At 43.2% G+C, this 26,986-nt stretch overlaps 2 protein-coding genes across 2 annotated transcripts in view; both read right to left on the reverse strand.

Moving 5' to 3' along the window:
• Positions 1–3,372: 3,372 nt before the first annotated feature.
• Positions 3,373–26,986, reverse strand: part of rin1b (Ras and Rab interactor 1b) — a gene marked incomplete at both ends in the record, with an annotated part of 59,782 nt that continues 36,168 nt past the window's right edge. Inside the window, 5 exon segments of the mRNA XM_080450830.1 lie at positions 3,373–3,470; positions 3,473–3,695; positions 9,379–9,548; positions 10,584–10,715; positions 11,738–12,061. Coding sequence (XP_080306956.1) covers positions 3,373–3,470; positions 3,473–3,695; positions 9,379–9,548; positions 10,584–10,715; positions 11,738–12,061 — 947 coding nt within the window.
• LOC308102465 (E3 ubiquitin-protein ligase TRIM39-like) lies at positions 15,070–18,925 on the reverse strand. Its single transcript, XM_080452187.1, has 2 exons — positions 18,828–18,925; positions 15,070–16,777 (listed from the first exon to the last, which is right to left on the reverse strand). Exon 2 carries the CDS (start codon positions 16,766–16,768, stop codon positions 15,125–15,127), a length of 1,644 nt encoding a protein of 547 aa, XP_080308313.1. The 5' UTR covers positions 16,769–16,777; positions 18,828–18,925; the 3' UTR covers positions 15,070–15,124.

Consider the following 26,986-nt stretch of genomic DNA (forward strand, 5'->3'; position numbering starts at 1 on the left):
AGAGTGTCTAAAAAGCCATTTGTAACATACTGGTGAAATCAATGCAACTTTGAATCTCTTGATCATATTCTCCCAATTTACTCGGTGCCAGTCTGCCAGTACTGCAGCTGGTGCTGCCAAATCCCAGCTGATGCTATGCAATCAAGTCCCATCATCTACCTTTATTTCACCGTGCTCATCACAAAACAACAGTTCTGGATTAATATCTAGAACGCCCTGTTTGGTATGCATTAGGCCAGTGGTTGCCAAACCTTTTAGCTCGAGACCCAAAAGAGAAAATATATGTTTTGCCCGGGACCCAAACTAGTGAAAACAGCAGATCTACAAGCTCCCAACGCATCGCTTCGTGCCGCGTTGTGAGCTTGTGGATCTGCTATTTTCACTGCTTCTTAAAGTTTTTGAGGGGATCCCCGGACCTCACTTTGAGAACCACTGAACTAATCCAGTACTTGAGCAGGGACAGCTGTGCATTCTCCTTTCTGACCAAAGACATTTGACATTGTAAAAAAAACTAAACAAGGCTATCCTAAAGCTTCTCTCAGGGCTGTTATGCACTTACATCATGAGTAAGTAGGTTCAATGTAAGACTAAACTATATACTGTATAATATCACAAAATGGTCTCCTTTGGAATGTGTGTCATATTTTGTGCGTTTACCCCTAACTGCCTTGTACTTCCTTTCTCTACCTGAAATCTTAAGGTTAGCAATAACAATCTTTACTTTCTACAATCTGTACTTTGTTGACTTTGGTATTGCGGTTTGGTCTAGGCTGTTCCAGCTTTGATAAATGAACGATAGCAATAATTCCAAGGGGGTATACTAGGGTTTGAATCCCCTAAATCCTAACAGGGGTCCACAGCCATCCGCGGACCGGTATACGATACTGTGGAAGTGAATTAAGTCAAAACATCCATTCGTCTTTTACCAAGACCCAAAGCTGTACAGTAAAAGGATCACATCAACCTCAGAGTCAATTTGGATTTCTTTTTCCGCATGCGTACAGAAACTGCTAGCTATAGTTTCCATGCAACAGTAGTATTTTGGCTCTCTTTAGGTGAAGAGAAGAGCCTGGTCTCATTTCAGTGATGCAATCCTATACATACATAGAACTCTGGGTTCATTTCTCAGATGCCAGCCAATTAAATGTTGTAACATCATAGGCTATTCCAGCGATTCCCAACCTGTGGGCCGGGGACCCCCTGGTGGGCCCGTAAGGGTATTGCAAGTGGGCGCCCCAAAGACTTGGCAAAAACACTTAAGACTTTAATGATAATATAATATTAATATTAAAGAATTCAATTTAAACATTGAGTTTTCTTTGTGACACCGATAAACAGGAACTTAAAGTATACTACGTTATAGTTCCATTGATCCCGAGCCGGGAACACAATCGATTGATTGATCATTAAAATGAAACATGCTCCGAAAAATGCCATCTGACCACTTAACTCGGCAGCCATTCCATGCAGCCATTTCGTGCCATGTTAAAGTTTTTTTTTCTATCAATTGCACACCCCATGAAGCCTTGAATACATGGATTTATTTTGTTTTTTGTCACATTCCTAAGCCAATAATATGATGCCCGGGTGTATTTCCGGTCGGAGCCTACCGGATACATTAGCCGGTAGGAGACAGGAATCAAATTATTAGCTTAGGAATGCGACAAAAACACAAATAAATCCATGGATTCAAGGCTTCATGGGGTGTGCAATTGATAGAAAATAAGATTTTTTTTGGGTGAACTACTCCTTTAAGTGGTCAGATGGGGGGGCCCGCAAACACTTTCGAGACTTGCAAGTGGGCCCTGATGCAGAAAAGGTTGGGAGCCGCTGGGCTATATACCATATCACACACGCGCACACATACACACGCACGCGCACGCACACGCACACACACACACACATTCTTTTGGACGACTACAACTCCACTTTGTGTGCACATATACAGTACTGTAGCACAACCTCTGGTTGTGGTCTCTACATTGGTGTTGGCTCTGTTCTGCACGTGGATCCTTAAAGGGCAAGACCACTTTGGTAGAGGTTTGGGTTGTGTAGTTATCTTGCCATGATGTAACTCCGAATGTGGACAAGAAATCAAAAATAATTGCTCCATTGATTAGAAATTGATAATTCAAAATATGCTCCTCACTGACTTACATTGTACGGTGAAACAGCTCTCACTCTTTTGGCACATAAACGAACACAAACAAAGCTGATTCAGACAATATAGAGCGTCACAAAACCCAGTACTGTTTATTTTTTTAATACAAATTTCAACTTCCTGCTGATTTTACTATTTGAAGATCCAGATCCGCGGATCCAGTCCGGGTTTTCTTCCTAATAAAAATAGCAAAATCAATAGGAAGTTAAAATATTTATTAAAAAAACTAACAGTACTGAGTTTGGTGATGTTCTATATTGTCTGAATCAACTTTGTTTGCGTTCGTTTATGTGCTAAAAGAGTGGCTTTGAGAGCTGTTTTACCGTACAATGTAAGTCAATGAGGAGCATATCTTTATTATATAAATATTATTAAATATATATTATATATATATTTGAATTATCAATTTCTAATCAATGGAGCTATTATTTTAGATTTCTTGTCCACCTTTGGAGTTACATCATGGCAAGGTAACTACACAACCCAAACCTCTACCAAAGTGGTCTTGCCCTTTAAGTCGTCTCTCAAGACAAACGCGTTGGCGCTCTCAATTTCCAAATGCTTCCGCCTACCCGTCTGTAATTAAGCAGCTCTGACGCTGAGTAGTAAACAAGATGGATATCCGGTCATTTCCCCACGTCCGTATCCCCCGTGCCGTCACTTAAATAACTCCTACTGGAAAACTAATTAGTAGAAGCCTTGCCAGCTATAGCTGCTCAACAAAAATGCAAAATCAAAAAGACACATCTCAAGATATTTTACAAGACATTTTCGTGAACACCGTGTCATGACAATTGGTCGAATATCTTCTGGTCTGAAGAGCTTTTCTGTTGAAACGACGATGGCTTCCTCTACTGAAATTTGAACGGGCTGAATTACAGACTGTCTCTGGGACATTCGAAGATTGTAGAAGAGACAGGCTGGCTTGAGAGAGACTAGTCCTTTCAGGGAATAGTTAACCATGTGAGATCCAACCCCTTGGTCTCAAGAAGAGCTGTGGTATTTAACAACACGTCCTCACCCATCACCACCACCAACCAGACACAACACAGCACCAAGATCACCGGGAAGAAAGGGACAGAACAATAAAGAAAAGAGAGAGAGAGAGAGAGTGAGTGAGCGTGAGGCCGACCATCCCCTTCCCCTGCTCATCCTCCTCCTCCTCCTCCTCCTCCTCCTCTTCCTCATCCCTCCGGCCCACGCTCCCGACTCTACTCCTCACACACCGACTCGCTCAGGTCCACGGCGCCACCTCTGGTGAGCCTCCGCATCTTGCTGAAGTCGTGGTCGGTCCTCAGGTAGGAGAGCGAGGGCCTCCCTCGCTGTGGCCGGCCAGGTCCTGGGGCTGCGCCTCCGCGGGCAGGGCCCTCATCTCCCCGCCGCTGCGCCAGTAGAGCGCGTAGCGCTGGGGGTCCGACACGCCGAACGTGTCGGCGCACAGCTGCGCCAGGGCCTCGCTGCTCTCCCCGGCGCTCCACTGCAACGTACGCACCGCGCTGCGCTCGCCGTCCTGGAAGAGTATCCGAACGCACCTCTGGGGAGAGAGAGAGAGAGAGAGGGAGAGAGGGAGAAGGAGAGAGGCATTATCAGACGTGGAAAGAGAGAGAGAGAGTCAGAGTGATGGAGATACCAACAGACACACACAGATGTTTTCTATTGATGCAAGGCTTGTACTTTGGAGATCAAAAGAGAGACAGAGTGACATCGAGAGAGAGAGAGAGAGAGTGACATCGAGAGAGAGAGAGAGAGAGAGAGAGAGAGAGAGAGAGAGAGAGAGAGAGATGAGAGAGAGAGAGAGAGAGAGAGAGAGAGAGAGAGAGAGAGAGAGAGAGAGAGAGAGAGAGAGAGAGAGAGAGAGAGAGAGAGAGAGAGAGAGAGAGAGAGAGAGAGAGAGAGAGATGAGAGAGAGAGAGGAGAGAGAGAGAGAGAGAGAGAGAGAGAGAATATGCTGTGCAGGTAGTGAAACACACTGATACGATGAGCAGCTCATCTATATTGATCTAGAAGTTTGATCTTTGATATTGATGCTTTGGTCAATACTGATCTTTACTTTCATGCCATTAAAACACATGGTTCAAACAGACAGAAAAGAGCGAGAGAGAGAGCTAGAGAGAGAGACAGAGGGCTAGTGGGAGAGACACGTGAATACATATTAAACACGTGGGTATATACTGTAACTATGCATACAAACAGAGGTCAAGAGGCTTATGGAGGAAGGTCAACAGAGGGGTAGGAGGGAGAGGGAAAGGCAGAGAGAGCGATGCCAATATACAAACTGGCAATATGAATGCCAAATGTGAATAAAACCATGCTCCCATAAAGAGTTGTTTTACATTAAAAAAGTGCAGAATCCTCTCAGACACACACACACACACACACACACACACACACACACACACACACACACACACACACACACATTACGCTTTTGATTCAAAACCCCTCAAAACATTTCTGTCTGTATCGTGAGTCACAGCACACACGGCTTCAGAGGAAATCTTTCACTATTAACCCATTGCTGCTGGTTTTCGATCATACCAAGTTAATTCGTCTAAAAGTCTAACTAGCCCTTGATTAGACACAGGGATCCGGAACCGGAGGAAGCGGATCAATCGTTAAGGAACCAAAATTGTTAAAATCTTACAGGATCCCAACCCTAAGTACAAGGGGGTCCGTGAGCACCAGAGACCCCCCTGGTCATCAAACCATGAAATCCATTTCCAAGCTGCCCCCCGATCTTCAAAACAAAGTTCATGGTCTCTTAAGTAAAGATTTAAATCTCTAACCAGAATGCAGCTCAAAAAGGTCAATATAGCATTACTTCCCAATCCAAATGTGAAAAAGTTCACTGAGTTGCGTTTCTCAAAAGGAGATCAAACGTTCCACCGTTCACAAGCCTTAACAAAACTAACACATACGACATGATGCTGTTATATAACAGCCTGGCACCCACAAACGCCTTCACCACACACACACACACACACACACACACACACACACACACACACACACACACACACACACACACACACACACACACACACACACACACACACACACACACACACACACACACACACACACACACACACACACACACACACACACACTCCACTAGAAAAATACCCAAACTTGCCAAAAGTCCACGCATGTACATATGTCCCCCCCCCCCCAACACACACACACAACACACACACACACACACACACAATCCACCCTCCTTCACACTTTCACATACACCTGGCCAATTACAGTATCTATCGACAAACACCACCGCCACCACCACACTCATTATCAACAGGTGCGCGCACACACAAACACACACACACCAAAAACACCAAAATATAAAACAGCCAACAGCGTTTTTTTTTTAAACTTACAGAGTCACTCAGCTCCTCACCGTCCGTGTGCATATTGTGTTTGCCTGCCTCGGTGTGTAGATGCGGCTCAATAAATTTCATGTTATCTGACCGCCCACTCCTCCATAGCACTTAGCTCACTGATCCCCGCCTGTGTCAGAGAGAGAGAGTCGGTATCTGGCTGCCGGGCGAGCTCTATGGGGCTATTTGAAGGCAGCAAGACAGGAGAGAGAGAGAGGAACCCACGTGACAAGAAGACCCAAAAAAAAAACAGAAGCCCGCTGTGGATGAGAATGCCATCCATTGGCATGTTGTCAGCCTGTCAGGTCATTAGAACCAAACGAAGGCCAGAGGAGTGGCACGGCGGAAGAGCCAGAGGGCGCCGTAATAGGGCATGCGCGCTTGCGTGTTTGTGTGTGCGTGCGTGTGTGTGTGTGTGTGTGTGTGTGGGGTTCGATGTGCTGGCGGGAATGGGGGGCATGTCTCTGCTTTTGATATCCCCCCTCATGGTCATTCATTATTATCTCCAGTGGGGGATAGGTTTTATCCCTGCTTTTGGTCAAACTGAATTAAATACATGCGTTTCCTTTTGGGAAATGTGATCTGTCTGATATGTTTGATAATATCACAATTTAGCAATTACATACTAATGTATGTTAACAACGTTAACCTCGGCATCTCTATACTGGGCAAATTTGCTAAATGTGTTCAACATTTTCAACACAGAGAAATTTGAAATTCAAAAATAGTGAAAAATAGCAGTGAATGCGAGCTTGTAGATCTGCTATTTTTGCTATTTGTCACACAAAGAAGAATAGGGCTTAAGTGGTGATTCCCCCCCCCCCGTGCGTGTGTGTGTGTGTGTGTGTGTCCGTGTGCGTTATGTGTGGTTAACAGTATAAGCCAGTGAGCCCATCAGTGGATTACCCCTAAAGCTGATCCTCCAAAATGAATATTAAATAATGTTGAATATAGCACGCAAAGTAAAGAATGAAATGCAGGCGTATTGTTTTAAGTGTGATTACATAATATTGTAGTATGGTCTCGTGTAGCCAGCCAATTGGAGATCTCCTCTTATTGATATGTGTGGTGACAAGTGGTGGAAAGTAACTAAGTACATGTACTCAAGTACTGTACTTAAGTACAATTTTGATTGATTGATTTTCATGCCAATACTTTTGTACTTTTACTCAAGTACATTTTTAATACCGAACTTTTACTTGTAACAGCGTATTTCTACACTGCAGTATTGATACTTTTACTAGTAAAGTAAAGTAAAACAAAGTAATACTTTTTACATCACTGCTCTTATTGGCGATATGTGATATGTGTGGTGACATCTAAATGCGATCAATAGGCTAAAACTTGGTGGAAACTATTAATTAATATTTATAAAAAATAAATAACAGCAGAACCACTGCAAAGACTTTAGGGAGGTCCTTCATATACTGTAAGGACGGTGATGAGATTCGCTATTAAAACAGTGGCCATAGGTTTGCTATAGTTACCGTTCTCTCACTCACTGAATATATATTTCCCCAGTAGGCAATGCTCACTGATTGACAGGCTGGCAAGACTATATTTCAGGAGACCAGATATTACGCTTCAGAGCTATTATTCCACTTAGACCTGAAGCCGATTCGACATTTTCTGAACATTTTTACTTGAAAGGTATAACAACGTATAGGTTAACATCAGAAGAACTTATGATATGAATGTGACTGTGCCTGAGAAGCAGGGTAGTTGTGGTAAAACAGCACAAAAAACTGATGTAATCTAAAATGGACATTAATTGTGTTGTTCAAAGTGGTTAAATGTCCAGTACTGAGAGGACAAAATAAATGCTCTTTACGATGCTAAAGCCAGAGTTTCACAGAGTTGTGTATGGGTGTCATGCACCGGGAAAGGCCATTCTATAAGGTCAGCATGTTGCCATTTTTTTAGCTTGTTGATCTGCTATTTTTGATGCAGGACCCCGGTGCGCTACCACATACAGCCTTATCAGCAAAACACTCACAATGCACCAGCACACAATGTAAAGCTTTCCTACTGGACATACTGTACACTTTACCAATACAGAATGAGAGGACTGGGATCTGAACCATCCCAGAAACAAGCAGCCCCACATCTCATCATCATCCTCATCATCCACACGGTAGCCGGAACACTCGCCACAAAACACACTCGCCCCATTTCTTCCGCGGACCGCTCGCCCCCATTGGTTGTTGTATTCGTTTCACTGAGGTTAAGGTTAGGAATAGGTTTAGGTTTAGGCATAGTTTTATTGAGGTTACGTTTAGGAATAAGGTTAGGTTTAGGCATAGTTTTAATGAGGTTACCTTTAGCAATAAGGCTAGGTTTAGGCATAGTTTTAATGAGGTTACGTTAGCAATAAGGCTAGGTTTAGGCATAGTTTTATTGAGGTTACTGAGGTCGCCGGATTTGACCCGGGGCAAGCGTATTTTGGGGCGAGTGTTCTTGTATTCATCCCACCCATTCAACCCCAGACGTACAGTAGGACAAAGAAGACACTGCATGCTTCAACAGCAGCTTTGTATCTGGTGCTATTAATAACTATTAATATAAATAATGTAATGGAGAGTCCTCTCTGACCTGTACAGTATGTACATGCGTGCGTGTATGCATGGGTTTGTTTGTTTGTTATGGATTATCTATCAATACTGAATGTGAGTGAAAATGTGCATCTAGTAGCAACCTGAATGAAAATAATTAGTAGTGCTGCTTGCTGTTGGGAGGGGTTTACCTCATCTGGTCATAAGACAAAACACAAGACAAACCAAAACCAAACAATAACAAATAACAACCCCCTAATAAAAAAGTAATAATAATAATAATTATGATTATTATTATTGTTGTAATTATCATTATCATTCTCATTCTCATTCTCATTATTATTATTATCAGTTGTGTCATATAATCCAGAATGGGATGGGCCAAAAATGGTGGCATGACATTCATTCATATAAAGATCGTTAGTGGACCGTTTGGAAGAGGAAGTAAGGATAGAGTGGGAGGGGAAAAAACTAATTCATAAGATCAATGGACCGCTTCCTGTCGCCCTCCCTGCAGTCATAAAGAGGTAACTGCAGAGAAGGCGCCCGCCCCCCTTAAACACACTATCCACCCCATAGTTAAAGGGTCTACACCATGAAAATCACTTTTTTCTTGGTTTTTTGTATTTTTTGGGGTCCCCAGTGTCTCTTGTAGCCAAAAAATTTTTTTTTTTTAATTCAGTCATTCCTTCTCATTTCATGGATTTCCAGAATGGGCGTGTCTGAACAGGCGATCTCAGAATGGAAATGTTTATGATGTCACAAACATTATTGATGGCAAACCCAATGTTAAATGAAAAGTGCCCGAATCGCTCCGAAACTTTTTCTACCCCCCCTAAGTGGGGGTCTACGAACAAATACTTCGGGCTCGGATTTTGGCTCCGCCCCCCGGAAGTGGGTGAAACAGGCACCGCAAACACTTGGTGGAATTGTTCAAAAATGTTCAAAGTGTTTTTTTTTCGATTTTGTATTTTTCTTAGATGCTTCTTTTTATGCAGAATTTTTCATTTTTTTTCCTATTTTTAAATATTTGTTTTAATTTTTTTTTTGTATTAACAGACAGAATTGCTCAGTAGCCCCCCCCTGCCCAAGAGGACGTTTTGGTATTGCAGCTGAAAGCGCTGTATAAGCCAGAGACAATTGACTTGGGATGAGTATATCTGAGTGATGATTTAGGCTCAAACCTTTTGAAAAAGGTTTGAGGGACATACACCATATGATATTAAATATCAAATATTTTTTTTAAATTCATGGTGTAGCTCCTTTAAGGAATTATTGAAGATACCTGACTGTGCTGGTTGTCCCTGTGCCTCTGGGCCTCTCGGCCTCGCCTGCGGCCCCACTCCCTCAGCGCCTCCTGGGCCTCTGGGTTCAGACGACCCGGGGAGGGCTGCTCACCCTCCAGGCTCTGGATCAAGCAAAGGCTGGCGTACACACTGGTCAGGTAGTAGCCGCCTGGAAAAACAACAACACAGAAGGCTTCAAAACACACCGAAAAGCAATATTAGATTAGAATAGATTAGATTAGATCAGATCAGATCAGTCTCCATTGGTACATGACCAGGGCAAGTGGAAACTGCTTTCAGTACAGCGTGATGGAAGGGAAAAGTACACACGCATGCTGGAAGACAAAGAGTAACGCAAAATGGAGGAACAGGAGTAGATAAAGGACAACGTTGCTTATTTTCAACCTAAATCCCATTGTTGTGATGCGAGGAGATCAATAATATGAATATATATAATCGTAGCGTGTAAGGAATGTATGCTTGATGAAGTCGTTGATATGATATATTCATTGCCGAACCATGTGTGGGGAAAGAATGTTTAGTATATGCTTCTTGGTGTCATATCTTTGGACAAATAGTATGTAATGTCCTCTATTATTTTAGTGTTCCTCTATTAGCCCGATGGAAGGAACTTTGGGTTGTACATTGTTCTGGTTATTTACTCTGTACTACTGAGGAGAAGGAGGAGGCTATTAACTAAAGCTAAAGTATCATGATTATAGAATTGCGAAAGTAGTATTAAATTGTCGCTGTCAGGTGAAACCTATTACAGTATGTCCAAAAATGTTACTTTTCAGGAAATCGAAAAGACAGACATAACCCCTTTCACTACTTTTGAGCGACACTCTTGTACAACAAAGTGGGCAGTTTTACCTAGGGTTGGGATCCTTTAGGGTTCAAAATGGACCCTTACAGGTTTGTAACTCTGAGAGCGTACAAATGGAACCAAATGGACCCGTATAAGGGTCCATTTGGTTCTATTTGTGCACTCTCAAAGTTATGGTGGTCCTTGAAATTAAAACGTTTGAGAGCCAGTGGTATTGTAGTTGTATAGCAGACGTGAAGTCCACGTACCAGCTCTGACAGTGTGATAAAACCCGGTTCCGGAAACGGTTCCAAATGTGACGGAACCGATTCAGGTTCCTCAATGTTGGATCCAGGTTCCTCCGGTTCCGGATCCCAACCCTTAGTTGTACCTACGTACCTTCTCCACAGAGCCAGGAGGGCTCCAGCAGCTCCATCATGTACTCCACCTCCAGAAGAATGTGAGGCCTGTTACACTCCACTATCACGTAGGACAGCCATGGCAGGAAGTCCTCCCAGCTCCTTTCCTGTCCTGGGGGAAAAAAAGGAAATAGAAAACCTATATATAAAAACATTATGTGGAGAAAAATGCATAGACGTATTTCTTGGGCCAGCTGTCAGTGTGCACCTGAAATCTGGTGCTGATCAGATCCACGGGTGTTTGCAAGATTAACTCCAGATACACACACACACACACACACACACACACACCCCCACACACACACACACACACACACACACACACACACACACACACACACACACACACACACACACACACACACACACACACACACACACACACACACACACACACACACACACACTCCACTATTTTACTCTGTAGCACTTTGACATTTGTTTCAATATAAATAATAAAAAAAATATTATTATTACTGAAGGCCAGCCTCCTACAGAGCAACAGCATTAAAACAAAAGCACATCCACTCTTTCTCCCTCATTGACAAATTAATTCTGGCTCTATGAATATTCATTAAAAGCAAATGTCACAGGTCTAGCAGCACACCCAGCACTGCTGCTCACAGCGAAGTGATTTCAGCTTACAGTAAGTGGCCAATTTACATATTAGACCGTGATAGGTTCATAGGACCGCTGATGTCACAAAGCCCCCCACCACTCATGTGAAAAGTTCTGTACAATCAGTACAGTCAAAGTCTATGCATCCTTAGAAAAAACACATTTTGAGTGGAGTGGGGCTATAACCCATTCAATCTGTATTGGCTGACAAATGAAGTTTAAACTTGAACCTTTTTGGCGAATGCCCCCCCCCCCCCTCACACACACACAAGAATAGGCATGCAGGGGTTCAAGTGGTTAAGTTCATCTGATTGTATATCGTCTCTGTCGGGTGGAAACCTCATATGTTCAGCTTGCAGATCTGCTACTTTTTATGCTTTTGTGTGACGCTGTAGTATGATCAAGCAGGGCATTAATTTACGAAAAAAACACAAACGGCAACGATATTCATCTCGTCCCATTCCGTCACCATCTACAACTTTTTGACCAGGGCACGCATATATAATGGCCACTCACCGTGCGAGGTGCACCCCATGGCGTTGTGGACACACTTGCACAGCTGCAGGAGCAGGAGAACCTTGTCGATGGGCGAGTGCGTCCGCTGCATCAGCGCCAGCTTCTGTCTCGCTCTCTCCACCTGCTGGCGGCCGTCCGGGACGACCCCCGTCCCCCGCACGCCCAGCCGCTCCATGGCCGCCGCGTCCCCCCTGTGGCGGAGCAGGCTCTGCGCGAGCCGCTGCGTGGAGCCGTCCTCGTGGTGCAAGGCCACGAGAGCCTGGCTGAGAGGGGACTTGAGGGGCCTGAGCACACAGCTGAACATGGCTCTCTCAAGAGCCAGGTCTGCAGAGACATACGTAAAAGAATAGAACAGAGACTATATTTCTCTACATGTATAGGTAGGTAGATAGATAGATATACAGTATGTGTATTAGACACACACACACACACCCCCACACCCACACACACACACACACACACACACACACACACACACACACACACACACACACACACACACACACACACACACACACACATGGAGTGCGGAAGTGCCACAATATCAGTCACAATATGCATTTTGGGGAGTGAGACAGTGTTGGTTGTTGAATTGCCAGAAAAGACTGCACAATTTACACAGGCAGCAGCTCAAATCACTTTGAGCACAACTGGGTGAGAGCGAGAGAGACAGAGCGAGAGTCATTTATCTTTCCATTCCCACAAAAATATATAGGGAATGGGCATATTTCGGGCACAGTTACGAATGGTGATTAATCATAATTAATTAATTATTAATCTGGGATTAATCTGATACAAAATCTTAAACAATTGACAGCCCTAATATATATACTTTATCCTATATTAACCCATTAAGATTTAGATTTTAATGGGTTAAAATTGCCTTGTAGGTGGACAGTGCGTGGACCGTGGGTGGGCATCACAAACGTACACTAGATTTTCGGGCCGCAAAGTCCTGAAAATCAAGTATTATATTCAAAACGGCAGTCTGGTCAGAGGTCAGTTGTTGAAAGATAAAGGCAAATATAGTTTTCATCATCGCGATCGTCAGGGTGATGTAATTCTGAGTATGTTTGCATGCCCGTCAGCACTGCAGTTGTCATGGACACTCGTAAATGCCACATGTAGGTTAACCCATTAAGACCGGGAACGCATCCGTGTAACCACTTTATCCATATTTTATACTTTGGCTATAAATATACAAGCTTTGGCAGATATACAAGCTCATAGTGCGGCACCGAGTGCCGCGCTATGAGCTTGTAGATCTGCTATTTTTTATCTTGAATATCTTGAACATTTGTGCAAATATTTGAATATATATTTTTTTCAAAGGGAACATTTCTGACTCAAATCTTTGCTTCTGGGGGGGGGTCCCTTGAACAAAATATTTTTGAGATGGGGGGTCGGCGGCCAAATACATGAAAACGTTTGAGCACCACTGATATTATAGCAACATAGGTTTTTCAGAAAACTGATAGGATTTAGAAGACATTGTAGAATCCCCAGAAGCAAAGATTTTTAGTAACAAATGTTCGCTTTAAAATATACATATATATTCAAAGATTTGCACACATTTTCACGATTTTTCCCAAAATAGCAGATCTACAAGCTCGATGACACAAGATGCGTTCCCGGATTGAATGGGTTAAAATCTGTCTGAGCTCATGTGCCAGTAATGAGAATTCTACGATGGCCAAGATGTGGGACGTGCTGATAATAGCAGAAGGCATTTTTTTTCTTTCCCCCACAGGCAGCTTAAGTTTTGTTTCCATGGAAATATTCACAATATTCAGTCTGTCCCTATACAGAGGGATATTTGGAACAGGATATGAAAATGAGGTTTAAAATAGCTTTTCATGAGTACGGCCTTCACTGAGAGGAGAACGATAGATGACATGTAACCGCTACACCCTGTATGCTGTACAGCTGGGGTCTTCAACAGGGGGTCTGACACCCCTAGGGGGTCCTCAGAGTTACTACAGGGGGCACGCCAAATCTTTGTGTGATAGTTTTTTTTTTTACATTAACCACTTGAACCCTAGCATCCCTATTCTGAGAAGAACTTTAGCCAAAGAGGTTTAGTGTAAAAGGAAAAAAGAACAAAGTACAGAGCCAAAGGTTAAGTTTACCAAGTATTGAGTGTTTAAGTGGATAAATGTCTGGACAAAAAAAATAACAACAAAAAATAACACAATTTCATACAATATGTAGGGTGGTCCCTGCTTCAGCTCTCTCTCAGCTAAGAAAAATATTGTAGACCCCTGCTGTACAGGGTTCCAATTAAAACATGAAAAGATATGAGTGTCGCGCTTGTCACAGACATGCGCAGAGCAGAGTTCTGTCAGGAAACTCAATGCAGTTGTTGGCGGACGACCATTGGGCCGCCTCAGCTCCACGTTCACATCCAATCACACACTCATTTCATTCTCAGAGCATCTGTGTCATTTTAAGATTTCTTTGGCTATTCAAAAATTGCAGATATATAAGCTCATAGCGCGGCACCGAGTGCCACACTTGAAATCTTTGCTTCTGGGGATTCTACAATTACATGATATGTATTTGGCCGCGGACCCCCATCTCAAAATATGTTGTTCGAGGGATCCCCCAAAAGCAAAGATTTGAGTTAAAACTGTTCGCTTTAGAACTAAAATAGCAGATCTACAAGCTCTTTTTGAATAGCCAAAGTATAAAATAATGGTTTAAGTGGTTGCACAGATGCGTTCCCGGTTTTAATGGGTTAAACTGGAAGTTTGCACTACTCCTCCCTGCTTGCTTTTGCTGCTGCTCATGCTGATGCTGATGCTCTCACCACTGCTGTCTTGCTAAAACAATTGCTGCTCGCCCTCCACCACCCCATGCTACCACCTGTCGTTTTGGATCTGCTGTTTATGTACGGGGGATTCAGAGTCCCTATGGTTGGGAGATGCGCTTTATCAGAGTACCTAAAAGCAGATCCAATTCATTGCCAAACCATAATAAATATATTGCAAATTTTATATTAAATTTGATCCATTCATGAGTTGTCCTGACTGAAACGAGTCCTAAACCACTGTTTCCACGTCGGGGGTCCTTGACATATTGAACAAGTATTTTCCATTGTGCAATGCACAAGTATACATTGGCATACTACATTGTAAGAAAAGTTATTCTTGAACGTTCCATTCTTTTTGCACATCAAATTGAGTAAAATTCAAGGAGTTCACAAACAGACATTTGCACATTAATTACAACTGCAAATTTATTTAGAAGAATCACATCACATGTAAAGCAGAGGATTATGCTTACTTTATACTCTGTCATACAATGAAGTCATGCAGTGGAAATAGCTGATCTACAGGCTCAACTTGTTGCACAGTGAAATACACTGACTACACTGACAGACACAGTCTAATCTGTGTGATTGACAGGAGAGATGATCAGAGGAGCAGAGTTTTTACCGCTATCGGTGCTACATGGATTGAAGAATGGATAGAGTTTATCAGTGAAGGTGCAGCCATTGAAAGAGTAGAGATGAACTCTGGCCTCCACATCATAAAAGGAGACCACACCCTCCTCATAATCCACAAACACTCCCACTTTCTGGACCTCCTCTCTTACAGGGAGGAGGACAGCAGGGTTAGTAGAGGCCTTGTACTGATTTCCATTTCTCAACCTTATAGTCCAGTAACCATTGTTGGGGGACACTGCGAAGAATCCCTTCCTGTCGATGGACTCTCTGGCCACTCCTAGAGACCAATCAGTCTTGCCTTTAACCTGAACCTCATAGTAAAACCTTCCTGAGGAGAAGCTTTGTTTTCCTAAGACAAAGAGGCAATAAGAGAATCTATCTTTGTTGTCTGGGAGTTTCTTCTTCATGTCTCCATGACTCACTTGTTTTCCATCCTCAGACAGGATGAGGTCACAGTGTGCTGTATCAGGGTCCAGAGTCACATCCACTGCATATTGCTGGATCCTCCTGAGCTCAGCATCACACAGCCTCTTCTCCATCTCTTGACTGAGTGTCTTCTCCAGCTGAGCCACAGCTGTCTTCACAGTCCCCACATATGAAGACGTATGGACATTGAACTTTGTCCAGTCCTTGGTGGGTGGAGGGGTGTTGATGGATGGGAAGTTCTGGAGGAGGTGGAGGTGGTCTTCAGTTTGTGAGAGCTGCTTCAGCTCAGAGCTTCTCTTCTCTAACTGAGTGATTTCCTTTAGCAGCTCTTTAATGAAACCTTCAGCCTGTTTTTCTGTTGTTTTCTGCTTCTCTTCAATCACATCAATGAGCTCAGCCTGGCTTCTCTCAATACAGCTCACCAGAGCAAAGAAGATCTGCACACTGTCTGCAATCTCTCTGTCTGCTTCTTTCTTGCTGAGCTCTACTGAGTGTTTGACCGTGTGAATCTTCAGTTGTCTCTCCTGGATCATCTGCTGAACTTCAGCCTCTATCTTTCCCAGCTCAGCCTTCTTTCCTTCATATTCTTCTTTCAGAGATACAATCTGATGGGACTTGTGGTCTACCTGAGTGCAGAACTGACAAACACACATGTGGTCAGTCTTACAGAACAGCTCCAGAGGTTTGTCATGTTTTTTACACATACGGTCCTCCAGGTTCTTTACAGGGTCAATTAGTTTGTGTCGTTTTAACGTTTTGACTCTCAGATGAAGCTCCAGGTGAGTCTCACAGTAGGAGGTCAGACACACCAGGCAGGACTTCAGGGCCTTGAACTTGGTCTCAGTACAGACATCACAGGAGACTTCATCTGGTTTTGCAGGTTCTTGGTTTGTGCTGGAACTTTCTTTCAGCTGCTTTGACTTCCTGAACTGATCAGACATCTCTGCGAGAACTTTATTAACAAATTCTTCAGGTCTCCTATAGAAGGTTTTGTTACATAATGGACACTTAGACACATCAGTACTGTCCCAGTGATGTGTGATACAGGTTTTGCAGTAGTTGTGTCCACATGGAGTGGTGATTGGATCAGTGAACACATCCAGACAGATGGAACACAGGAACTGCTCTTCAGAATGGAGACTGCTGGCAGAGGCCATTTCCACACACTGAAAATATGAATGAAAATATAAATTGAAAACAACCTTAGATTATAAAATATAGTACAGTATATATCATGGCCTGGTGACCTTTTTCACATGAACTGCCATGTTTTTATTTTCTTAATAGTATGTGTGTCATATCTTCATTAATTATGACACCACATCAAAAACAATTAATTCATTAAATACATTGTCCATATACATAACACCTGATAGATATTTTCATAATAATCATTTGTCTAGTATCATATTTTAGTCTAACTCAGCCTAGCTCCATATTTCTTCTCACTGTCAAACTGACATGTTTCACCCACGAGTCAGGGCATTGCTGTATATGTGTGACCTCAGTATACTTGCCTACCAATCTTATGATTTTATTAAGTTCGAGGTTGTACGGAACTAATCCTAGTATCAGTTCTCTCCTTTCCTCTAGAGACTGCATGTGTTTTGAGTTGTACAGAACACCGGCCCTCCGAGGTCACTGATTATCTCTGGAGGAATACAATAACAGCTCATTGGAGTTAACTTGACCATCTATGACAAAGCAACAACACCTCCAGCGACGCCGGTCAGAGCCGAGGTCAACGTGTTGTTTGAGACATTTGGACGCTGTTTGTCCAAGATAAACTGTCACACCATCTGCTTGCCATCTTCTCTCTCAAACTACGAGCAGGCTCCTCATGGCCAGCTGTCATCATCAGAGCTGATAACAACTTCATTTGTGTATAACTATTGTGATCATTGACTGTTTAGTCAGAGAGATATTTTTGCTGTACGGTGCCTCGTATTGATTCTTTCTCTTAATACGATGTCAACTTTTTAATTTGAGAACCGGTGTGTCTGTCTTTGATTTCGTCGCATCGTTTTACACTGGGTTTTCAGCTGTTTAACTACAAATAGTTTTAATTAACATAGAGCAGGATTTACGACCCTTATCAGCTCCCTTATCAGCTCTATCAACACCTATTTTAACATTTCCTTTCACATGAAGTTATCTCCCAGACTCTCACCTTATTTTATTATCAGAGTTCAAACTTTGCATACCTGGACACAGCACGTTTGATAATGACCCTGCCTTGTACTGCTTGATCTACTGTATAACCCCTCGTTTTTAGTCTCAAAGTATTTCTAGCCTGACAGTTGACTCAATTCAATGGTATGAGGAAACATGTTTGCGTTGGCAATATAAACGCATGTTTCCTCGTGTCAGTTGACTCACACAATTTTTAAATGCTTCCGTCATACAGTCCGTGCAAAATAAGCACTGAAAACAATCCTGGAGTAATGAGGATTTCCCCTCCCCCCTTCCGTTTTGTCTAGTTTGCAGTCGTGCAAATTTGTCCTACTGTAAATCAAATTAGTAAAAGCATATAGCTTGCTTCTTAGCAGAAATGAAAATAGATATATAGACGGACATATGACATCTTCCTTTCTCTGCTTTCAGGGGGTGTAATTCCAGATTACAGTATATAGCCTATAGCATTCAGAGATTGTGGAATAATCGTTTAACATTTAATGTTGGGCAAAAAAAATTTCAAGGCATGAACATAAACAAAACCATATTCATCTTTGAGGGCTGGAATGCCCAAACATCTATGGGCTTTCTTTGCCTTTTTGCCGTTGTTCTCTGAGCCAGAACTGTGTGATTGAGCAACATAGTAGGCTACAGTATGCTCCAAGGTGTACACAAAACTAAGTAGGATAGGTAGTGTAGGTCCTGAATAGGAGGAAGGGTTATGTGCAGGAGGTCATTTGCATACAAATATAAGGGGACTTAAATTAATTGACTACATTTTTTTAAATACCTTCTTTTAAAAGAAAATGCTCTCTCACACTTATACTGTACCAGTGTGCCAGTGATTACCCTCCCCTGTGCCAATGGTGGCACATGTGACTAAGGTTGCCTATCCCTGGTATATACAGTAACAAACATAATGGAGACACATATGCAGACTCGACATCACTGAAATACTTATTCAGACAAATAGAGCAACCGTGGAATTGCAGGCATTTCTGTTGTGTTGTGTACTGGAAATCATATCTATACTGTACTCACCTCTCTGTCCTTAAGTCTTCTCTGTTAATTATTAAATCCTGTTGATGTGAGGTTCATGTAGAGAATATGATCTGAGCTGTCACACTGCTGTGGCTGTGTTGTACTTCTGGTTCTGACACATCATAAAGATACCAGTCAGCATTCTTTCATACCTTGTAAAAGTTAACCCTTCGCAGGACTCTTTCATGCTGTCAATTGCAGATTGCAGTAGGAGGTTTATGATTTGTGGTAAGTATGAAGAAATCTGACCGATACATCTTGATTACATGACTCCAGAGTTCTGTAAAAAAAAGTGTGTTTTGAAGAACATACAAAATGACAGAAAATCGAGTCAGGCGGAAATGGGCATGGAGTGGACGTTCTTCCTTGGCCTACTGGGAGTGTGCACCGTGCATGCAAAGTTTAACACTGACACCAACATTAGCTTCTTACAAATCTGTTTGTTCCTTTTTTTTACTATGGGTTCCCAGATTGGCTTCTCACAGATACAGACACACATGAACAGGGGCGAAAACATAATCTCCACCACCCGAGATAAATAAATAAATGTGAAATATAAATGTATATAATCTTATGTTTCACAAGCAAGAATTAGTTTTTTCCCCGAATTGTTTATGCGTTCAAAGCAATCTGTGGCAAAAGTTGAAATCAGGGGTCATCACCATGCCAGCTTGTCATGGACATTTTCATAATTATTAATCTATTTGCCACTGACATACAAAATAAGAGGTCAATAATATTACCAGAAACATATACTGCAGACCTAGCCCTAAATGTACGTTATATTGATGGACTCCTAATGTGCCATAGTGTTTCTGCCAATGTGCTAGAAGTATTTCTGCATTAACTACTGAGCCACTTAAAAACAAAAAAAATATCTACAGCCTATCTACATGCTCACATGTTGTGAGCTTGTACAGGTAGGTAGGTAAAATGAAATTGGTGCTTTTTTTTAAAGAATTATTTTTGGCTTTTTATGCCTTTATTGATAGTATACAGTAAATAGACAGGAAATGGGGAGAGAGAGACGGGGAGTGACACGCAGCAAAGGTTGTCGGGATCAGGATTATTCTAACCTGTGACAAGTTGTCAGGCTGCATTGCAGCATACTGCTCGGACCGCTACGCCAGCGGTCTGGGTTTTCTGTGCTTTGAATTACTTTTAATGACATGCCCAAAATCCAAAATTGGGATACCAGAGTTATAGTGGTTAGCTATTCTAAAAAAAAGAACTTTAAAAAAAACTTGGAAGTAATCCACTGTATACTGGCAGGTGTCATTAATTGCAGCAAGTCTGTTTGGAATTTCAATAATTAGGTTATTGTACTTATCAGTACATACAGTTCTTCCATCGCACATTCTTCATCTATCGCACATTACATGAACAAAAGGGGCACTTAGCAGAGTGTTAAGTGTTTTATACAGTAGGTATGGTTATAGAGATGGCTGGCTTTTCAGGGGACAGTGTTACTTAGGACAGGAGGAGATCAAGTTCTACCAGCTAAACAAGTTTTTTTGTTAGTCATTGTAGTTTCAATAGTTGTGGTTTCCATTAAGGTGAACAGGTATTATACAACAGGTAGTTCCGACCAAGCAATCTGATTGGCTGAAATAGCTATGTAGCCGTGCTTCAAACCAGCATCATAGCACAGGCCTAATCACATTAATAAATCACTCCGCACTGCAGTCCGCACCTGATTAGACCATATATGGCACGCTGTCCCACGGTAGGAAAACAAACAGATTAGCCTGACCCACCGCCGCCACCGGAGAACAAACAGCTATGCAAAATGGTCTATGTTGTTAATTTTGACTTATTTGGTGGACTTACGGTTGATCAATGGTTAGAAGGTTATAAATATCCTCCTGTGTTAAAGTAAAATTACTCCCATTTCGTTAACAGTCCAGTGTATGTTATACTTTATCGTACGAAGGTATCGCACTGCGAAAATAGCCGATCTACAAGCTCACAACGCGTCGCCATCGCGACGCGTTGTCAGCTTGTAGATCAGTTATTTTGGCCAAGTGACACGGTCGTACGACGGAGCATATAGCCTACTGGAATTCATTCCACTGCGCAAGCATTGATAGCTCAGCTGTCACTGTTGATGAGACGGTGCCTCAGGCTCATAGCGCTGCTACAGGGACTATTTAATGTCTCAGTGAAAAACTCTTCTCTTTACAGGGAAACGGATAATAGCAAAACATTTTTATTATGAATTGCTCCACAATATGAATACATTTGGATGTGTTTTGTTGGTAACTGTTGTATAATCGCAATATTACACTCGAGGGTGTGCTTTACCTTACATTATTGGCACTTCTGTGATGCTCGCGGAACTCGGCTTCGCCTCGTTCCTGACCGCATCACAGGCGTGCCAATAATGACGGTAAAGCACACCCTCTCGTGTAATATTGCTTAATTCTATCTTGATGAGAAAGTCTTAGGCCACGAACATACTTGTCCGAATGTTCAGTACAAGTTGATGACCCCTGGTTGAATTATATATATATAATATATATATAGTATAGAAGGTGAACGATATCCGATCCTCCTTCCCTCCTCCCCCGGCTGGTGCCCTGCGCACTACCCAAACCCGTCTGCCTTCCACCCCCCCCCCCCTCTCTACCTTCATCTACTCCTTCCCCCCCCCCCCCCCCCTCTCTATCCCACTTTTCTCCCCTCTCCCCTAACGAGGTCCTTCTCCTTGTTACCTCTAGTCGCCCCACTTCATGCTCTCTGGACCCGGTCCCATCCACTCTGTTGCAGTCCACTGCACCTGAACTTCTTCCCTTCTTAACCCACCTTATTAACACCTCTCTGACATCTGGTTACTTTCCCTCTGCTTTCAAGACTGCCAGAGTCACCCCCCTCCTGAAGAAACCGACACTTGACCCCTCTGAAGTCAAGAACTACAGACCGGTTTCCCTTCTACCCTTCCTATCTAAAACTCTCGAACGTGCTGTCTTCAAACAACTGTCCTCGTACCTCCACCAGAACAACCTCCTGGACTCCAACCAGTCTGGGTTCAAAGTGGGTCTCTCGACAGAGACTGCCCTCCTGGCAGTGACGGAGTCGCTCCATGCCGCTAGAGCTCTCTCCTCCGTCCTGATACTCCTGGACCTGTCTGCAGCGTTCGACACAGTGAACCATCAGATCCTCCTCTCCACCCTCGAGGGGATGGGTGTCTCAGGCTCTGCACTCTCCCTGTTTGCATCCTACCTGACAGGTCGCTCCTACCAGGTGATGCTGAGAGGTTCTGTGTCAGAACCACACAGGCTCACTACTGGGGTTCCCCAAGGCTCGGTTCTGGGTCCTCTTCTTTTCTCTCTCTACACTACATCTCTTGGTGCTGTCATCCACTCCCATGGCTTTTCCTACCACTGCTATGCCGATGACACCCAGCTGATCCTCTCAATCCCCCCCTCTGACACACAAGTGGAGGCACGCATTGCTGCTTGTCTGGCTGACATCTCGGAGTGGATATCGACGAACCACCTGAAGCTCAACCTGGACAAGACCGAGCTGATGTTCCTACCGGGGAAGGGCTGTCCGCACCGAGACATGGCCATCCCCATTGATAATGCTGTGGTGACGTCAACTCGGACTGCAAAGAATCTGGGTGTGACCTTGGACGATCAACTGTCGTTCTCGGCTTACATCGCATCAGTGACACGGTCCTGCAGATTCCTCCTCTACAACATCAGGAGGATTAGACCCTTCCTCACGGAGAAGGCAGCCCAGGTGCTCATCCAGGCTCTTGTCATCTCCCGCCTGGACTACTGCAACTCCCTCCTTGCTGGTGCTCCGGCATCTGCTATCAGACCTCTGGAGCTTGTTCAGAAAGCTGCGGCTCGTCTGGTGTTCAACCACCCCAAGTTCTCCCACACAACTATCCTTCTCCGTTCTCTGCACTGACTCCCCGTAGCGGCTTGCATTCAGTTTAAAACCCTGGTGCTAGCCTATAGGGCAGTGCAAGGAACAGCTCCTTCTTACCTCCGGGCTATGGTCGATGCCTACACCCCTGCCCGACCACTTCGGTCTGCCACCTCGGGGCGACTGATTGCCTCGTCACTCAAGGGTCCTTCTGGTCGATCGACACGGTCACGACTTTTTTCTGTTCTGGCCCCACAGTGGTGGAATGAACTTCCCACTGATGTCAGGACAGCAGAGTCACTGCCCATCTTTCGCCGCAGGCTGAAAACCCACCTCTTCAGGAAACACTACCCTTTGCCTGGCCTACTTGTTGTTAACTAGTTGTACGAACTCTTGTTTTATTTTTGTATTGTTTTATTGGATCTTGTTTAGTCGATACACTTATTTGTTTTAGCTCGTGCTCGTTTGATTTAGCTATTTTGTCTCATCTGTTTAAGAAAGTAGGTAGCTGATATATTGCACTTTTACCTTAGCGCTAGGTATGCGCTAGGTATACTCTTGGTTGCTTGTTTTTGTAGGAAATGCACTTAAGACTTCTGGTGATTAGTAGTTTCGTTCCCTACCTATGTTGAATGCACTTATTGTAAGTCGCTTTGGATAAAAAGCGTCTGCTAAATGACTGTAATGTAATTGTGAAGAGGACCGTCTTAGCGGCTGGAAGGATGTACAGAGGCACTTGTAGGGTGTAACCCGAAGGTGTATTTATTTCACCAACACAGAGCAAACATATACAGCACCAAGACATTTAGCTGAGGCACTCAATCCTGGTAGTGTGTAGCTTCTCACCCTCTGCTCTCTGATAAAATGGCAGCTGCCTTTTATACCCAGCTGAGGCTAATCAGTCTGGACTATACCATTACTGCACCATTCACAGGGGTGTTCTAAGACATTATAAATATCTAACTAAACATAAATACATGTACATAAATAGCCTTAAAACACAAGTGTTACAAGTCTCATTAACTACACAGGTTATTCAATAATTCCTTCTTCACACAACATAATTCCTTCTTCACACAACATCATTTACCACTCACACCAGCACATCATAACCCCCCCCCAGCTATCCTAATATGGTCCAGCCCAATCATTCTGAAACACACAGGCAATTGTTAGGCATTCAATCAAACCTTAACAATAAAACTTACATTGCACCTCAACCATATTGCACCTAGTCTCTATTGCACTTATTACACACATTACACCTGCCCATCATGATTGTCACACTTTGGTCTCCCCAGGTGGAACTCTTTGGCTGAGTGGCCATCTCAGTCATCAGGGAACAAATCAATGTATTCAACAATAAAATAATGACTGTGCAAAATACGCTGTGCAAATGACTAAAGTGCCAATATGCTGTGCAATTAAGTAAACTCTGGGTTATCATATATGTACCACATTTGTAACAGAGGTCCTCTCTGTTACAGTAATATATATATATATATATATATATATATATATATATATATATATATATATATATATATATATATATATATATATATATATATATATATATATATATATATATAATGAGAACATCTTTGTGGTCAAGTAGTTACGTTTGTCATAAGGAGAGCTTGGTAACGGTGTAATGTTCCATAAAGGGCTATAAAATGACCATACAACGGTATTATGCTACTTAACAATCTGATGTCCAACTCCAAGGTACAATATAATATAGCAATTTCCTATCGTATTTTAATTTGTGAAAAAAAATAAAAATAATATGGAGATAAGAGGTTTCTGCCCGACAGCGTCAAAATCTTAAAGCGAAACCCGATTGGTTCCTCCATGGAACTGATGGGAATAAAGCGAACCCTCCACGGAGACTCTATCCAGCGGCCTCGCCAGTCATCTCCAGCCTCCATACATCTGGCTAGCTCTTAATAGCAGTTCCCAATCACGTCTCAACATTGCCAAACCCCGCCCCCTCCCCCCCACACACAGAGATTCAGTGCGTCCTCCAAGTCTGCGTCATGTTTGTGCCACTGCACAAACGTGACGCAAAGCATGCCCAATCCGTGAACCGGTGGTTTGCCTACTCCCACCCCCACCCCCCACACACACACACAACACACACTGATTCAGTGCGCCCTCACCCGACCCGCGGACAGACACACACAGACAGACACACAGACAGACATATACAGACATTCTCCACAACCGCTGGTCTGATTGAAATCCCACTCGGCACAAACCATCGAGGTCATCGAGTGTCATCTGCGACACACACACTCCAAGTCTCAAGTCGTTCAGTCGGACGGTGGCCGAGTGTTGCCCCGGCACAATCACACAGACACAGGTTTCTGGAATTTATAGATAGATCTGAGAGCACTGTGCCCACTAGAGTACACGCACGCACACACGCACGCACACACGCATGCACTCTCACAACTACCCACATGAACACAAACAGAGGTACAATTTGAGATTCACAGCAAACACGATTTTTATGTTGAGCTACTGAGCTGGAAGTCACTTACACTCATTGAGAAACAGAAGTAAACAAATAACTATATTTAGATCTTTCCATTACAGCAAACCTTCATTCTTTGGAAACATAGTTACTCACATGTGTAGAAAATAAATGGCAGCACATAAATTACCCCTCAAAACCGCCCATTCCAAATCACGTCAGTTTGTTGCGAACGCAGCGGAAGGAGGCACGCCGAAGGCGCGCCTCCGCGCAAGTGGGGCTTACTATGAAACCGTGCTCGGCTTGTGTGTCTGTGTGTCTGTGTGTCTGTGTGTCTGTGTGCAGTATGTGTGGAGCCTGCCCCTGGGTGAAATATAGCAGCTACAGTCACGTACCATACATGAAAGCTCTTTGAAAACTGAACACACCTGTCAAGGTTGCGTTTAAGCCCGCCCCTTCCCCCGGAAGCCACGCCCCGGAGAAGGCTCCTAAAAACTCCCCATTGAAACCCTATGTTAAATGAAAAGTGCCCGAATCGCTCCGAAACTTTTTCTACCCCCCCTAAGTGGGGGTCTACGAACAAATACTTCGGGCTCGGATTTTGGCTCCGCCCCCCGGAAGTGGGTGAAACAGGCACTTCAAACACTTTGTTGAATTGTTCAAAAACATTAAAAGTTATTTTTTTGTGAATTTGTATTTTTCTAAGATGCTCCTTTTAATGCAGAATTTTTTGTATTTTTTGTATTTTAATTTTTTTGTTACTTTGTTTTTTAATAAAAATAATTCATTCAATTTTCTATTTTTTTGCGTTCGCTTCCTGCGTTCGCGCGTCTTACTTGTATTTATATCACCTCCCGAATCAAAGTTTGGATGTCGGAAGGAGCATGTACATGTTTTGGCCTTTAAGACATCTAGGTGTGCAGGAGCGACCCCCGAAAGTTCTGAGACCACCCATAAGCACTTAGTTATCGTTTTGTAGTTATAATAACCTACCCTATCCAAACTAGTTCAGACGTCAGGCGGTAAGCATGCAGTCCCCTTAACCCTCAAGTCTGAGTTTAATTGCGTGCTGGTGTCGTGCACCCAAAATAGCCGATCTACAAGCTTTTGGGTGGTCAACAAACAGCAGTATAAATCAAGCCTAAATCTAACATTTTTATGACCATAAAACAATATTTTTTCGTGTGAGGACCAGGAAAATAGTCCTCAATTTCATTTCAACCTTTATTTAATGCTTGGAAAACACACTGAGGTCTTTTCCAGTGGGGGCGAGATAACAAGTCTGAGAAAAGCACAAACAATAGAAAAATAAATGTAAAATAAAATGACGTGATTTATCAACATCATTTAAAACGGGTGCAACTATACTTGTGGGGACATTTGGTCCTCACAAGTATAGTGTTGAAAGCACACACACACACACACACACACACACACACACACACACACACACACACACACACACACACACACACACACACACACACACACACACACACACACACACACACAATGGCCAGTCGAGTCCTGACAAAGCATGCAGGTGAAAATTGCCCAGTGTGCAGCCTGTGCACTCTTCACTAGTCACCGTTACCACCATCCTTCACTACTCAGTATCATCTCCTCCTCCTCCTCTGTTCTTCTCAGCCTCTCCACCTCCCCCTGGTTCTCTCTCTCCATCTATTCCACTTTCCTTACAGTACGTGATCAATCATTCATGCACAGATTCTTCTACCTCTGCCATCCTTTCATCTCTCACCCTAATTATCTTTACTTTGTTTCTCTGTCTTTACTTTTTTTCTCT

This window comes from Gymnoscopelus braueri (assembly GCF_963280865.1).
Source record: "Gymnoscopelus braueri genome assembly, chromosome: 15".
Classification (NCBI taxonomy): Eukaryota; Metazoa; Chordata; class Actinopteri; order Myctophiformes; family Myctophidae; genus Gymnoscopelus; species Gymnoscopelus braueri.

Coding starts and splice junctions, on each gene's coding strand:
- LOC308102465 (XM_080452187.1), bottom strand. CDS start 16,768: ATGGCCTCTGCCAGCAGTCTCCATTCTGAAGAGCAGTTCCTGTGTTCC.